The 16701-nt window shown below is 46.4% G+C and overlaps 1 protein-coding gene across 7 annotated transcripts in view; it reads left to right on the top strand.

The window, feature by feature from the left end:
• The window catches only part of KCNT1 (potassium sodium-activated channel subfamily T member 1), a 201179-nt gene that overhangs the window by 142367 nt on the left and 42111 nt on the right, over positions 1–16701 (top strand). For all 7 annotated transcript variants that reach the window (XM_048823209.2, XM_048823210.2, XM_048823208.2 and 4 more), the window contains 7 exons: positions 476–559; positions 1792–1886; positions 5045–5225; positions 6377–6541; positions 7555–7691; positions 11346–11409; positions 15336–15444. In XM_048823209.2, the coding sequence (XP_048679166.1) occupies positions 476–559; positions 1792–1886; positions 5045–5225; positions 6377–6541; positions 7555–7691; positions 11346–11409; positions 15336–15444 (835 nt within the window). The remainder of the gene's footprint in view (positions 1–475; positions 560–1791; positions 1887–5044; positions 5226–6376; positions 6542–7554; positions 7692–11345; positions 11410–15335; positions 15445–16701) is intronic.

The raw sequence follows: 16701 nt of genomic DNA, 5'->3' as shown, positions 1-16701 counted from the left end.
GCTACAGCGACTTGGGGCAGATCATGAAAGCTCTATTCTAAGGTCCGGAACTTGAACTGATGTGAATCAATATAGTTCCATTGAAATCAGTAGTGTTATGCCAACTTGCACCAACAGAGGAACGGCCATACTGGGTCAGACCAATGTTCCATCTAGCCCAGTGTCCTGTCTTCCGCCAGGGGCCAATGCCAGGTGCTTCGGAGAAAATGAACACAACAGGTAATCATCAAGTGATCATCCCCTGTCACCCATTCCCAGCTTCTGGCCAGTTGAGGCTCTGACCCTACCTTTGTAACAGGCAGTTTCTGTACTCCTTTGAGGCCAATTATCCTCATCTATTCCTCTGCCAAAACTTTGGAATTTAGATTCTTAGGAGTAGGGCTGCTAATTGACTGTTAATGACTTATTTAATAAAGGAGCATTGATTTTTGTGAGTGTTTTTCAAGTAAACCCGCAAATAACTATTGTTTTCTAGATATTCTGGTCCCCTTTACGGAATTTGTTTATTCCAGTTTTTCTGAACTGCTGGCTGGCCAAGTACGCCCTGGAAAACATGATAGTGAGTAGCCAAAGATCACCCGCTTCCTTCCAGTGTAACCAGAAGAGTAGCCTGGCAGTCTCCTTACTGTTGCTTTCTGGATGCTTGTTTTACACTAATATTGAGAGAGAAACTAAATTTCAGACGTCCTTAACCATGCCCCATCTTTGGAGAGTATCTTGATGCTCTCCACTTGCTACCTTAAATCAAGAGGTAGCGGGCTCTGATGTGCTCTAGGACCTATTGTCCTGTGGATTATGCTGCCAAGAGGGTGACTCAAATTTACACTTAGGGCCAGATTTTCAAGTGCACAGAACCCACAACTGGGGCCAAATGCTTAAAAGACCCTGGCACCCAATAGCTCCCATTGTGACCCTTAGTACCAGATTTAGAAACTTTTCTGAAAATCTGGCCACTTACTTAGGTCCCTAAATGGGATTTGAGTTCTACGGGAGATCTGAATCTTTCTGAAAGCTCTGCCCATGGGGACTACAGATGAATTCTTAAGACTGTGTTCACAGAATGCTTCTAAATTGCATGTTAATGGGTACTTTGAAACTGGCTCTTAGCCATGTGGCACAATTCTCTGTGCATTATTTATTATTATTAATTAGTTATATTTTTGTTTATTTCATGTTTATTATGGCTGTGCATAAGGGCCAACCAAGAATTCAGCCCCACTGTGCTAGGCATTGTACAAACACAGACCCGTAGACAGTCCCTGCCCCGAAGAGCTTGCAATGTTACAACAGGACAGAAACGGCTTTTCCCATTTATCTTCCCATTTCCCTCCATCTGTCATCTCTACATCCTCCTCATGACCCAGGCTTGCTACCTCCAGGCCTTAACTGCCTCCTCCTCACCTTCCATGCACAGGATCGCTCCAGTCTCTGTCACTAGATCCTCTTCATCATTGGTCTCTTCCACACAATCCCTTGCACTAATGCCCTTACCCGTGACTTGGCCCTCCCCCCCCACCCCCCCAACTTGGCTGCATTCAGAAGTGATGCCTCACAATGCCATTTTCAGAGCTGCACTCTGCAGTGTCTCAGATTTGGGGACAGAATAGGCCAGTACTTATTCCTTACAGAAATGCATGTGATACTTTTTTAAAAGGGACAGATTCTGGCCTGACTTGCTTCCTTCACAACCCTTTGGAAGTCAGCAAGGTTGCAAAGGTGTAACGGAGGGGCAGGTTTGCACCCAAGTATTTATCCTAGTCGTCCACCAAGTGTGACTTCTCCTTTTTTCAGAATGACCTGCACCGAGCGATACAGAGAACGCAATCCGCCATGTTCAATCAAGTGCTGATTCTGATTTGCACCCTGCTGTGTCTTGTTTTCACAGGGTAAGGAGTTTTGTTTGGTTTTTCTAAACCCTTGACCTGGCTGCATGCCACATTCATTCATGAAATAAATAATGTGACATAAGACAGTGATTAAATAGATGGAGGGAAAGGCTAAGGCCTTGATCCTGCAAAGGCTTACGTATGGGCTTAGCATTTTACTCGGTGAGGAGTCATGTGCGTGACTCGGGCCCTAACAGAGGGTGGTAGACTGTGGTGGTCTGAAATGTGATAGGCCAAACTTTATTCTGTGAGTGTCACTTACTTTTATCCTGTTGCTGTGGCAGGAAAAATCATGTTAGAGCCTCTTCCGGCTGCAGGTTGCCCAGCTTTCTGGAGCAGAAAGTTGTGTAGGGAGGCTGCTTAGCAGGCTGTGAGTTTCCTACCCATTTGACATGAAGCTCCAGCCCAACGTGCAATGAGACAAACAGACTCAGTCATGTCATAGGAATGTGACTTAAGAAAATAAAAACCTCTCTTGGATGCATGATGTGTTGTGGGTGTTTTTTTTGTTTGTTTTTGTTGTAACACAACCAAGTCAGCCCAGTAGAGAGTGTTTTTCAATCACTCTTTGAAGTATGGCCCCTCAGATGATGACATGTGGCAAGATACACGATAGACCAATTACACTGCTGTTCCCTGTGGATATGATCTGAGGCCAAGTGCTCTTCTAGGTGGTTAGAATCATCATGTGGCCACGCTGCTAGCAGTCAGACACAAAGGCAGAAGTGTTGATCTATTGATTTTTTTTTCTGACTCCTTTCCCTTCTCTTCATCGTCATGCAAAAATATTTGTTTCTTCTTTAAGCAGTGGGAGGAAATATTGTTCACCTCTGGAGGGCAAAGATGTCAGTGTCCAGATAACCTATCATATATTTGCTAACTGGCTGTTGCTTCTGTTGTTGGAGGTGGGGGGCAGGGGGAGAGACAGAAGCTTCTTTACTAAAAGCGGCATTGATTCAATGGTTTCAGAGTAACAGCCGTGTTAGTCTGTATTCGCAAAAAGAAAAGGAGGACTTGTGGCACCTTAGAGACTAACCAATTTATTTGAGCATGAGCTTTCGTGAGCTACAGCTCACTTCATCGGATGCAACGGTGTTTCAATGGTGTTTCCACCCCCTCTTGGTTACAGTCCCTCCTACGTGGTGCTCTTGGGGGCAAAGAGACACCGGGAGGGGGAGCACGGCTGAAGGGGCTTCCATAGCAGAAGCTGTCTTGCTCTCAAAAGTCTAATGGAAAAGTCAACTAAACCGACTTGCTAAGTTACCATGTGCACTTTGTCGGTGCTATTTCCTGTTGACCTGAACAACGGAGAATAGAGTGTTTGGGGTAGGGGTGAATTCTCATGCCCCTGAGTGGGTGCTGGGATTGATTAACTGCCTGGCTCCCATTGGCTTTCATTGGAGGAGTGCACCAAAACCCCATACTGTGATTTGGAAACTTGCAGGAGATTCTACCCATGGCTGCAGCAGGAATTTTCCAGTCTGATTCCGGTTGGATTCTGTAGAGTTCTGGAGAGGACTATATATTGATCAAAGCATCATAGTTTAGGGCTGTTTACCCAAACCAAACTGAGCTCCCAAGCCTTTTTATCTCCATCCATCACAAATTATACAGGGCCAAATCCTGGGTCCATTGAGCTCTAGGGGAGCTTTTATCATTGGTATCAATGGGGTCAGTATTTAGTTTTATGGGATTAAGACCAGATCTGGTGTAAATCAGCATTTGACTTTGATGGAGCTATACCAGTTTACACCAGCTGGAAGTGACCCTCAATGTTCAGAACACCTTTTTGTAGCATTTTGGGTTGTTGTTTTTTTAACTTTTTTAGAGCCTGATCTTCAGAAGTGCTGTCGGCTAATAAAAGAATCAGATGCGCTCCACTGACTCAGAGAGTCTCCTTACTTTGCTTTGTCTTCCTGATCATTTAGCCTCAGGCAGATCAATTCCTGTTTTAGGAGCCAATGATTGTCTCTAATTACACGATTTTAACCGAAACTTGTTAATTGGAGCATGCCAGGATCCTGGCTGGCTTATGTAAGTGTACATGGCTCAGAGCAGGGCAATAAGTGCTGTCATGTCCAGGGAGATACTGGTGATTTTCGAAGGGGAGATATTTGTTGGACACTAATTCAGCTGTGATGGCTTGTACATTAAGGCCACTGCATTTCCTAAATATGCTATTCATCTGGAGGAGGTTACCATGGTTGCTCTATTGCCATTTGTCTAATGGGCCATGGAGGCATCTGCTAATTAACAGAACCCTTTACGCCATGCACTTAGAACTACATGGACCTCTTTCCATTGTTAGGTAGTTAGTGTCTAATTAGGCTTTTGGCATTTTCTTACATCTCCACTGATCTGGACTGGGAATGTAACATACCAGTTAAGCTGTAAATAGATACAAAGTAAAGCTGATGAGTATGATAGGTCTAAACATCCTGACGGGTCTTTTTACGTAAAAAGAAGCCATAGTACACTTTGCCTTTAGCAGCTCATGCCCTCTGTGACTCTATATGTATTTCCTGGCCTGTTGGATAGCACTGGAATTCAATTCCAAGGCCACTTCTACATTATTTCTGTTCACCAAGATGACTTTTAACCTGCATGCCTCTCAAGTGATGCTGACTGACTACGGAGGAGATAAGCTACTTGGTTCCAGAGGATTTGTCATGAGATTGAGAGCCCTTAATGTCATCTGAGTCATATCAAGGATGGAATGAGCTTCCTGTTTACCTTTCAGCAACACTCTGTCGGAAACAGAGGGCCTCGGACTCCAAGCTGCCTACATAAGTGGCATTGCACTACTGGAGTGTGGTACCTGATGTCAAGGGTTTGGGGTAACGTTCTGGTGAGCATGTTAATTGAGGGGGCGGGTTATCTGAGCCAAATCGAACCTCTAAACTAGAAGTGCTGTCAAGCTGGCCAGATTTATCCCACTGACCATACTGGTGATACACCAGGGATTAATTCTGCCCATGAGTCTGGTAGGTTCAAGGCTTCTTCTAGGGCATTCTCCTGCAAGCACCAGAGGGCCCTCTTCCCCCACGGCACCAGTAGGAGTGGAGGGCATTACACATTGCAGGATCAGGAACCTGATGTTCATGGAGTGCCGTGTGAAAGCCTAATTGACACATGCTCCCTTTTCCCCCTCCTTCCAGAACCTGTGGCATCCAGCATTTAGAAAGAGCAGGTGACAACCTCTCCCTCTTCAAGTCCTTCTACTTCTGTATCGTCACCTTCTCCACCGTGGGCTATGGAGATGTGACCCCAAAGATCTGGCCCTCGCAGCTCCTGGTGGTGATAATGATTTGTGTTGCCCTTGTCGTGCTGCCCCTCCAGGTAAGTGACACAGCCGTGAAGAAAAAGATGCGCTCAGCCTATATTAGAAATGCCGGTGTTGCTGGCATGTCATGGCTCGTGAGAAGGACCAGCAGCAGGGTGATTTCCACCTGACTAACCAGTTGACCAGGAACATGATTTGAGATTTCCAGAGGAGACAGAGGAATTCTCAACCCAGGGCATGGAGGGAACTTAGTTTCTGCTCTGAGGCACTGTCAACCAACGGCTGAGCTGTGGCGTTCGATGCATCACGTCTGGGAGCAAACCAGCCAGTGCTCCTTCTCCACCAGCCAACTGCATAATGTGACAATGACAGCCTGTTGTCTGCAGTTTTCACTGTCTGTCACTGCTTAGTGTCAGATGAGGGGAATAGGGAAATGCTCTCAGAAAAGGTTTTCTTCTGGGATTGAATAGCCAACATGAATTTCCTTCCCATCTGTCCTTAAATGGAACAGTCAGAAGTGCGTGTGCGCACGCTAGCAGGATAGCTAGAAAACACATTGTCACCGTTTGCAGGTACCTCCCAGAAATGGCTAAGATGGCATGCGAGGGAGCTGTGGGGACGAATTTTGTCACAAAGGGCCATAAGCAAAAAGAAATCTCAACCATTGCCCCAGCACAAGAGAGATTCACCAACATAATCGGAAATGCTCTGTATATGCTGTGCTGTACGTTCACATACTGTGATGTGAGTTCATTTTGCCATGTGTGTTGAGTAGCCATATGTGTGACAATACAGGCATGCCTAGCACTGTACAGGGCATGTACGCTACAGAAAATCTCAGGATGTCTGTCATTTAATGTTTCTTGAAATGAAGCAACCCATATCCAAGAGGGTGTATAGGTTAACACATGTGTGTCCAGTCTGTCTACCCTATCTGTGTCTTCTCCATTCTCTCTCTCTTACAGGCATTTGCATGATGCCCGTCACCCTAGCATTAAACACAGATTACATTCCTGTATATTACACACAACATTGTACATGTATAAACTCAACTGTCCTTTATTCAGAGCTCTCTTAACCTTGCACAGGTGTATGTGGCTAACCAGGGGACATAATAACTATGGATGTGCAGTTTGTAACCGTGAAAGTGTTCTGAATGTTTGAATGTATTCAGCCCACCTCAGAAGCTGTCTGCCTTTGTTTGCAGTTTGAGGAGCTTGTGTACCTCTGGATGGAACGTCAGAAATCAGGAGGAAATTACAGCCGCCACCGAGCACAGACGGAGAAACACGTTGTCCTTTGTGTCAGTTCCCTCAAGATTGACCTCCTGATGGACTTTCTGAATGAGTTTTACGCCCATCCCCGGCTGCAGGTAAAGGCAGTGGTGTCTTATTTCAGGGCAACCGTTGTTAGCAGTTTAATAAGTATCCTTACTGAGCTCTCGGTGCCGCTAGACGTTGCTGAAGGTAATGATAGCACCACCCGGCACTTAGCGCATGGAAGAGGGAAGCAAAGGATATGTGACAGGAACACATATGAGGTAAAAAACATCAGTTCAACCAGATTAGTCCTCAGTATGGTCTGGTAATTGGTTTCAATTCACTATATAGAATGCCTGAATCAGTATATGGAAACATCACAGAAGAAATATATGTTGTAGTGGTCCTGGTAGATTCAACAGCCTGCAGTACATATCTGCCTCTATGCCACAACAGTGGACACACTCTACAGGGGCTAGTTTGGGTTTTTCTGCAGTGCTTGTTGCTGTAGTATCCAAGCACATTGCATATGCCTATATAAATGTGTTGGTTTTTTATGTTAGAAGGTGTTTACCGAATTGAATGCCTTATACTATATAAATAAAATGTGTGCTTGTTGAACCCCAGATGATTTACCCAGCTCCTAATGGAATAATCAGGTCTAATCAGCACTGTTTTTCAGTGAATGGGTGTAACTTTCACCCCACTACTATTGAGAGTAGCTCACATGCACCCTGTATTTGCATTTAATTCAAGAACCAATCAAGATTTCGCTGTCGTCATTGTTAGTCTTGGCTCAATATAGATTTCATTTTTTAAGTCTTGTTAATTTCTCTAAATACACAGAGCCCCACTTTTCTGAGCCAAATGTTCAGTCTTTTAATAATTCAATTGTCAGATGTGCTTACATTAGAGCTATTGTGCAAACGTGATTGGGGAAAACTCTGTGTGTGCTTCCAAATGCTTGTGACATCCCAGCGCTGGTGCAAAGTGATATCACACCATTCATAGTGTAATGCTGAAACCTGTATAGAATTGCATGCTCAATCGGTGAGTGAAATGATCTTACCAAGCTTACTTATCTTACTGTCAGGCTGACAAGCAAACACTAGCTTTTCTCTTTCAGGATTACTACGTAGTGATACTTTGTCCAACAGAGATGGATATACAAGTTCGGCGGGTCCTTCAGATTCCTCTGTGGTCTCAGCGAGTGATATATCTTCAGGGGTCTGCACTGAAAGATCAGGATCTCATGAGAGCAAAGTGAGTATAGAGCCAATCCTAGCAAGACCCACAGAGGTACTGGAGGGAAATAGCTCTCCAAGACTCCTATTATGGCTACCAGCATATGTGTTCTCTGTTATTCAGAGCAAGAACTGTGCATGTCTGTAATGTAGCATTGATTTACACTGTTATACAGCTTCCTTGATAAGCATGAGAGAGTCAAAACACTCCAGCAGGGAAACTTCTCTCACTGGTGGGTGGCCCCAATAGCCAATCTAAGCTATATAGTTTTTTAAAAGAGGAATGCTGGACATTACAGTGCAAAGCTCCAAGCAGTGGCTACAATCCATCGTTGTTAAAATGCATGCTATTTTGTATGCTATTGCCTAAAAATTTGGACAATTCACATTAGCCAGACACAAAGGTGAAAAGCTGCCATGAAGAAAAGCAGCTTACTAAGGCCTGGTTTACACTAGAAAATTAAGTTGGTTTAACTACATCACTCAGGGGTGTGAAATAGCTACACCACTGAGCGGCGTAGTTAAGCTGACCTAACCCGCAGTGGATACAGTGCTAGGTTGCCAGAAGAACTCTTCCTAGCTACCATCTCTCGGGAGGTGGATTAGCTATGGTGACGGGACAAGCCCTCCACCCTGACCCCGTCGGTGTAGGTATGTCTACACTGAAGCATTACTATGGCACAGCTGTGCCTCGGAAGCATTTCAAGTGTAGACAAAGCCCTTATTAAGGCCATCCATTTCAGGACTGACAGCTCAAGATAAACAGTAACTGATGCAAACAGTAAAGCCCACATTTAAACATCACTGTCACCATTCTCTCATAGGCTGGCATGTTAGTCTGACCCCAGTTTAAACAGTCATGAAAGATTCATGCACCACAGATGTCAGTTTTCTCTGCCATCACTGCAAAAGTCTGAAAAATAGACTTCAGATAATTGAACTCTAGCTAGGTGTCCTTCATTTTGTGGATAACAAGCCTTGAGAGGTGGACTGGAAATGTAATATTGGGGCTTTACAATTCTTTAAAGGCTGCCAATTACTAGTTCCTTTTGGATTCAATCCTACCCCAGTAGAACTCTCTTAAGAAACTCTACACTTAGCTGGTTGTTAAGGAGCCTAGAATAATGGATTGAAATTTGTTCTTATTTCTGGATTCAGCAGCCAGTCCTAGAAATTGACAGCAGGAGCCACAAAAACCCAGATTTATCATCTCCTGCGAAATGCAAGAGCCTGGATGTCCAATGCCTCCTTCTCCCCAAGAGCTGGAGAAATAAAAGAGAATAAAACCCCCCAAAGAACCTGCTTTTACTAACTGTGTAACTCTAACTGTATCCAGTAAAGTAACTGGTAATAATAGTTGCCCGTCTAGATCTGAGGATCTCAAAGCACTTTGCAAATATGAATTGTGACTCGCAGTGCCCCTGAAAGGTACATTAATTCTGTGTTTATTTTTTGGGTGACCTGCCCCAGGGCACACTTGAGTTAGCAGTAAGGGCAGAAGTGGAGTTGAGGAGGTGCAAGTCCAAGCCCCCTGGTCCAACTATTAGGAAACATTTGCTAGCTAGAACGAGATGTGGCCCCCACACAAGTAAGGGCTGCATGGGGCAGGGGAACTTGGTGCAGTAATGTGGTAAAGCTTCTTGCTATTTAATATTGTGCATTTCACGTGGATTGCTCATTTCTGGAGCAAGAGCACTTACAAGAAACTATCACAGCCAGGACTCTTCCAGGATAAAATGTGTCTGGAGGGGCACCTGTGTGTCTTTTAAGTGTGAGTTTCATTCCTCACCCGCACCCCCAGTCCACACAGAGCCACAAAGGGAGACTGGAGACTTGTCCTCACTAAGGGGTTTTGCCCCAGAGGAGCTGCACCGGGTGTGTAGACACACCTGAAACCAGAGTACGCCACACAGGTGCAAGTCACTTTTTACACCTGCGCGGTTTGCTCTGGTGCAGCACTTTGATAAAGTTACTCCGGTGCAAAAATCCTCAGTTCAGCCAAGCCCTGGGAAATGCATTTCCAGAGGCTCCTAGCGCAGTTCAAGCAGGCAAGTTCTAGCATGTATAATTGTGCAGATTTGTATATACATTCGGCAGGCCTTTCCCTTTGCCCAGTGCTGCTCTGTGTGGCTCTCCCCATACAATGGACTCTCTCATCTCTGGTGACTCAAGGAACCACCTGTGTCCGACAAGTCCGGGTAGGATCCTGGTGCAGAGTTGCTTTCCAATGCAGAATGTTAAGAAGCAATGACCCATCCCTGCTGCCCTGCCTGGTGCACGTTTATTATTAATCGTGTTTATTACGACAGTGCCTAGGGCTGGCCGAGAACCAGCACTGTTTGTGCTAGGCACTATACAAACCTAGGGCATGTGTTCACTGCAGAGTTAACTCCAGCTTTTACTTGGCTATAGCCCCTTATCTGTCTCCTGTCTTCATACAAAACTCTCTCCCCTGAGTATGCTGGTGCTTTGCATTCAGGCTAGCTGGCCTGTTGTGGGGTATAGGCTAACCCCATGGTAGCCTGCCCTCTTTGCAATGCAAATGCAGGCTAACCATTTGAGCACTGATAGTCCTCTAGTGCCTTCTCACATTCCCCCCAACCCATGTGCCAGACAAGTTCTCCCACAATTCACTGGGAAAGAATCCTAGAGCGGCTGAGCTTCCTGCAGAGCTAAGAGCTTTGGGATAGGCCCCAGAAGTCCTAATGCCTCACACGAGGGAGCGCAGTGGCAGTGTGGATGCAGTCAGTGGGCACACTCGAGTCTGGCTCTGCAGCGTGGCTGCTCCGACCCGTGTGCTGATCACCTGAGTTAACTTTGCAGTCGAACTAGACAAGACAGATGCAGAGAGATGATGATGGCAATTAGAGCCGCTTTCCACTGCTCACCAAGTGTTTCATGTCTGCCGCCTGCCAGAGCCAGAAGCTCCCTTGTTTAATTACCTGAGCCTTGCCAGGTCCTCCCACTGCTGAAATAAAACCGTGGAGAAATACTGGATGGCTTTCTGTGGCATTCACACCCGCCTGTGCAGAGAGCTAGCCATCTGCTCGCAGTCCTCTTGGCTCCCTCTGTGGGGGGTGGCATGATGCTCCCCAGAGGTACTCAGGGTTGTGAGGCACCTCGCCGCTACCTGCCCTTCACGTGAAACAGCCTCATTTCTGCCCGCTGTAGCTCAGCTCCCTGAAACCAAAAGCCTCTAGCTATGCAAGCCACCAACCGTGTTGTCTCTGTGCTGGCTAGTGACAGACACACACACCAACCCCAGCATCCCCTGGAGGCGTCCCCCTGCCCGTAACCAGCCTGTAACCACAGGACGCTCACAGACATGATCAAGTCACTGTCCCCAAGGGAACAGTATGCACATGGTTTGATTGGTACAACTGGGATCAGGCCCTTTATAACACCCCTGCTGTTCCCAGTCTGTTGTATTTAATTTGCTACATATTTACTAACAGCAGCATGAAATGGCCTTCTTGCAGGTTACCTCTGCTCCTTCTTGTAATGTGACAGGGATGGGAAGGAGGGCTGATTCCTAGCAAACGTTAGCAGTGCCCACGTGTGCCATCTTTTCTGACCACCCAGAAACCAGGCCAGGAGACTCTCTAGCTGACTGCATGTCAGATGAACAAGCTCCCTGGCTGTGCGTGATTCACAGAACCCTTTGTATTTTCAGGATGGATAACGGAGAGGCCTGTTTCATTCTCAGCAGTCGAAACGAGGCGGACCGCACGGCCGCGGTAAGACAGGGCTGGGCTTATTGGCAATTCATAGCTGTTAAAGCCAGAGGGGACCATGATAATCTAGTCTGGCCTCCTGCATAACCCATGCCAAAGACCCTCCCTCCGAAAGGAGGTGGCAGTTAGCAGAGTCTGGTTTTGATCTCTGGACCTCTGGTTATAGGTGCTAACAAACTTACAATGCTAATACTAATTTACATTGCCTGGGGCAAGTTATCCCATCCCTTCCTAGGGCAGGGATTCTTGTTCTTTCCTCTGAAGCATCTGCTCTTGAAGACAGAGATACTGGACTGGAGGGAGTCCTAGTGTGAGCCAGTATGGTAATGCCAATGTTTCTCTCCTAAGTGTCAAAAACAACAGGCGCATTTAGCGACAGGCTGTCTACCGCTCCCCAGCCAGGCAGGCCATGGTGACATTTTGCTGCCTTGTGATGCTTTTGTCATTTGTGTTCATGGTGCATAAGCTGGGATTGGCAGAGCTGGGGCTTTGGGGATCACCTTGAACTGTGTGAGCTAGAAACATCCCCACCCTGCATGCAGCGGAAAAAATACCCAAGAAGAGAGGCCTAAAGAAATTGGAATTAGGAACTGAGGTATCTGACGGTGATCATGAAATGCATGTTCTGAAGTGTGGGGTCTCTTACCGTGCCCAGATAAAGCTGTGGGAAGGAGACTAGGTGGAAAGTTAGATCACAGCTGGTGGGATTTTCCACAAGAAGGGCCAGGTGGCAAAGAGATCATGATACAACAACACAAGACACTGAGGCTGGGAAGAGCAATCTGAGAGGTTGGGGGCCAATTTAGTTGTGCGACCAGAGGGGCTGACCACAGGGGCTGACTCCATACCCAAATGCCTGCCACCAGAATGAGTCAGACCCACATCTAAAGCGGGGTGCATTGAAACAGAGGTTCTCAACCCAGGGATCACGACCTGCGGGGATGGGCCATAAACAGCTATCAGGAGGTCACAACTCACTCAGCTCTCCCCCGAGTGCTAAATAAGAGAGAGGTCCTGGCTGGATGGAACGGATAGTCCTTGGGGGTGGGGGAATGCTGGTATGCAAAGGGGGTCCTAGTATGGCAAAGGACGAGAACCACTGCATTAAAATATGGTGGCATTCTGCACCCACGGTGTTTTTCCATGTTAATGCGTGTGCCAAGGGGCTGTGTCCGTATTGCTGAAAAGATTCCCATGTTCCTATTTGCTGGTCTTGCTGCTTTCGTGATGGTCTCTGTGTGTCAGATTGTCTCATCGGCTGGTGCATATTTACTGAGATGCATAAAACTGGAACAAAGCCGCAGTGCGGCCAGTTTCTCCAGACAGGCCTGGGGAGACCGCGTGTGGCTAGCTGCAGCTACACCGGCTTTTCAATTGCAGACTGTTCTGTGTGGTTCCAGGACATGTTTCTCCTCTGTCTCGTTTTATTCTGGACTGAACCTTTGCTCCCACTATTGGCCTGAATGGGCTGTAGCCCCTGGTGGGAAGAGCAGAACGTCCCTGTCGAGTAGTGAACTCTTGTTGGCTTTATGTTCCCATGGGGCAAGAGAGATGCGTTAGCTGGGATTTACAGTGAGGTCACAGACTAGTTTACAGTCACGGTTACCATGCAAGTGTGTGGGCTGCCATCAGGTCAGGACTGTGACTTTGCCACGGCCACAGGGAAGGGGAAGAGGGTCATGAGAGAGAACATGTGAGCTTGAAAAAACCTGCCAATGGGCCAGGTCCCCAAGGCGTTCTCCTGCCAGGCTAACTCCTGAGTAAGGAGACAATAAAGACTTCACCGTTTGGCCCTGTGTGAATCACCAGAAACGTCAATGGAAATCGTTCAGAAATGAGGAGCTGCTCTCAATGGATCCAGAGTCTCTGCATTAGAGTTCCCCATTGAGAGAGCCTCTGAAGGCTGAAATTTCATCTCTAATCAACATCAATGTGCCAAGGTCCTTGCTACCCTGTGCCTAGGCCTGCATGGCACCTTTGTAACAGGGAGCTGGGAGATTTCAGGTCAGGTACGTCTACATTTCAATAAAAGACCCACGGCACAGCTGGCACAGATCAGCTGACTCTGGCTGGGGCTGAAAATTGCAGTGCAGACATTTGGGCTTGAGCTCAGAGACCCAACCCCTTCCAGGCTTCCAGCCCAAGCCCAAACATCTACACTGCTACTTTTTGCCCTGCAGCCTCAGCTCCACGAGCCTGAGTCAGCTGATCCAGGCTCCAAGACCCAGTGTTGTGTGTGTGTGTGGGGGGGTGTTATTGCAGTGTAGATGTAACGTTACAGAGAACAGGCGTAGGGTAACCACTCCCCATGGTTCAGGGAATAGCCTGAACATCTGTCTGTGGAGTCAGGTGACTCCCCTCCAATGTTCCCTCTAATTTTTGACAGGCCGTGTGCGCAAAAAATTTCTTCTGTGCAAATTTTTGTGTGTGTGGTGTTTCGCCATGTGCACGGGGTTTAGGATCTGTGTGTGCGTGCACAGTTTAGAGGGAACAGTGGTCCCCTCTCCCATGTCGTAGACACACTCAGGTGACTCTAGACAGTCCCTGCCTAGCCTGCTCTTCTGTATGTTTTTAAAATGAAACGTAAAGTGCATCATGTTTCCTTTGGGCAGTTTGGTGTGTTTGTCTGGTCAAGTGACTCTTTACTTCCTCTGTGAAACTCTGCGCTGATCCGATTCCTGTCAGGTTATGTCTACACTTCAAACACTACAGCTGCACCTCTGTAACTGTGCCGCTGTAGCGCTTCTGTGTAGACACTGACTACACTGCCTGGAGGGGTCTCCTGTTGGCGTAGGTAATCCACCTCCCTGAGAGGCCCCTAGTGCTATGTAATCCAAAGGTTAGGTCACTATTGCTACATCTCTCAGGGGTGTGGATTTTTCATGGAAATGTACTCTTTAATTACTGAATCAATTCAAACCTTACTAAAACCGTTGCAATAACAAATTGGTAACACAGAGATTGATGAGAAGGCTGCTAACAGAGATGGCAGTAGAAGCTTGTGTGTTAAGATCAAGAGGTCTGGGGTTCAATCACTTGAATTTAAGCGCATCGTCTAACAAACTCTGGAGGGAAATGACGATACGGTTTGAATACGTCACTGGAACGAGCTAAATGAGAGGCATGGTCTGCCGGCTGCCCTCTGGTTGGAGAATGAACAGAGATGCCTGGGGAAGGACACACCAGGTTGATGTGGGAGGAAGTGACCCGCAGAGTGAAAGTCAGGGTCTCTTTAGGACCCCTTCTAGGTCTGTTTCTTTAGCCAGGGAGGAACCCGCCCTTGACTAGTGGCCACAGAACAAGTTAAGCATAGGGTGGCACTCCTCACGTAGTGGGGACAGGTTTCAGAGTAGCAGCCGAGTTAGTCTGTATCCACAAAAAGAAAAGGAGTACTTGTGACACCTTAGAGACTAACAAATTTATTTGAGCATAAGCTTTCGTGAGCTACAGCTCACTTCATTGGATGCATGTTCATATTGAATTATTTACCAAGATTTCAGGCATATCTTCTCATCAGATCCCTGGGGAGGTGGGCAGGTGTGTAACCCTCTGTGCTGGTATTGGGATGATTCAGATTCCAACATGTACCTGGTGTGTATGGCCTTTGTCAGATTCTGTGTATATAGCAAATCAGTTACTGATCTGGGATATCAGGAGGTTAAGGCTGCGCTATTCAAAGGACCCTGCAGGAAATGTGCAAATCCTAGACTGAACTCCTGTTTTTCCTGTTTCACTTCCAGACTCCACATTTGTTCTGGAGGGGCAGCTTGGGAGGGTTGGGTGTTTGCAGTGAACCTGCCCATGCTTGTTTCTCTGTGATCACAAGGCACTATTGCTTGTGAATTAAGCCCAAAACATGGAGGTGCTGGAACCTACCCAGCTGCCAGAGAGATGCTTATAGCGTTGCTCTTGCCTTTCTCTTTCATCAGGACCATCAGACCATCCTGAGAGCCTGGGCTGTGAAGGATTTTGCGCCCAACTGCCCCCTCTACGTTCAGATTCTAAAGCCTGAAAACAAGTTTCATGTCAAGTTTGCGGGTGAGTTTGGTGTGAGCAGATATGGGCTTCCCCCGGAAGGCCAGATCCGCCTGCCTTACTCACACCAGGAACCCTGAGGGGAGACTTATTGCTGAACACAGCCACCAATCTACAGATGTTCCCAAATATTCGCTGCTACTCACCACCAATGGGTTCCAGTGTTTCTTCCAGCCACCAGTCTGAACCTCTCACTGCTGGTGTCACCACTGCCCTGATCTACTCTAGTTTCTTGGTCCTTCTAGCAGCTATTTTAGGATATCCATCCTCTACCTGTTACAGCACAGGAATTAAATTTAATAAAAAAGAGCTCTGGAGGTGATCTGGAAAGCCTAACTTAGGGACTGGGCAAATTGGTAGAAACAATAGTCAGGGACAGAACTATCAGACACGTAGATAAACAGAATTTGTTGGAAGAAGCAATGTGGCTTTTATAAAGAGAAATCATACCTCACCGTTTTATTAGAATTCTTTTGAAGGCATCAACAAGCATGAAGATGAGAGTGATCCAATCGATATAATGTACTTGGATTTTTAGAAGGCCTTAGACAAAGTCCCTTACCAAAGGCTCTTAAGGAAACTAATTAGTCATGGGAGAAGAGGGAAAGTCCTCTGATGAATCAGCAACTGGTTAAAAGAAAGGAAACAAAGGGTAGGAATAAATGGTCAGGTGTTATAATGTAGAGAGCTAAGCAAGGGAGTCCCCCAAGGATCTGTACTTGAACCAGTCCTATTCAACATATTCATTAATGAATTGGAAAATGTGGTGAACAGTGAAGAGGCAAAGTTTGTAGATGTTACAAAATTATTCATGGTAATTAAGTCCAAAGCTGATTGTGAAGAGAGGGCTCTCCCAGAACTGGGTGACTGGGCAGCAAACTGGCAAATGCCAGTCAACACTGATAAGGCAAACAGAAAGTTAGGAGCTGTTAGGAAAGGGATAGAAAATAAGATGGAGAATATCATAATGCCGCTATATAAATTCATGGTGTGCCCTCACCTTCATTGCTGGGTCCAGTTCTGGTTGCTCCATCTCAAAAAGGACATCGTGGAACTGGAAGAAGTTCAAAGAAGGGCAACAAAGATGATCAAGGGGATGGAACAACTTCTGTACAAAAAGAGACTGGAAAGATTAAACTGTTCAGATTAGAAAGGAGACGCTTAAGGTGGCATATGCTAGAGGTCTATAAAACCATGAATGGTGTGGGGAAAGTGAATAAAGAAATGTTATTTAACCATTCCCACAAAAGAAAAACAGAT

Source organism: Caretta caretta, chromosome 16, assembly GCF_965140235.1.
Source record: "Caretta caretta isolate rCarCar2 chromosome 16, rCarCar1.hap1, whole genome shotgun sequence".
Taxonomy (NCBI): Eukaryota; Metazoa; Chordata; order Testudines; family Cheloniidae; genus Caretta; species Caretta caretta.
The sequence above is the reverse complement of the archived record's forward strand: the minus strand, read 5'-3'. Positions and strand labels throughout refer to the sequence as shown.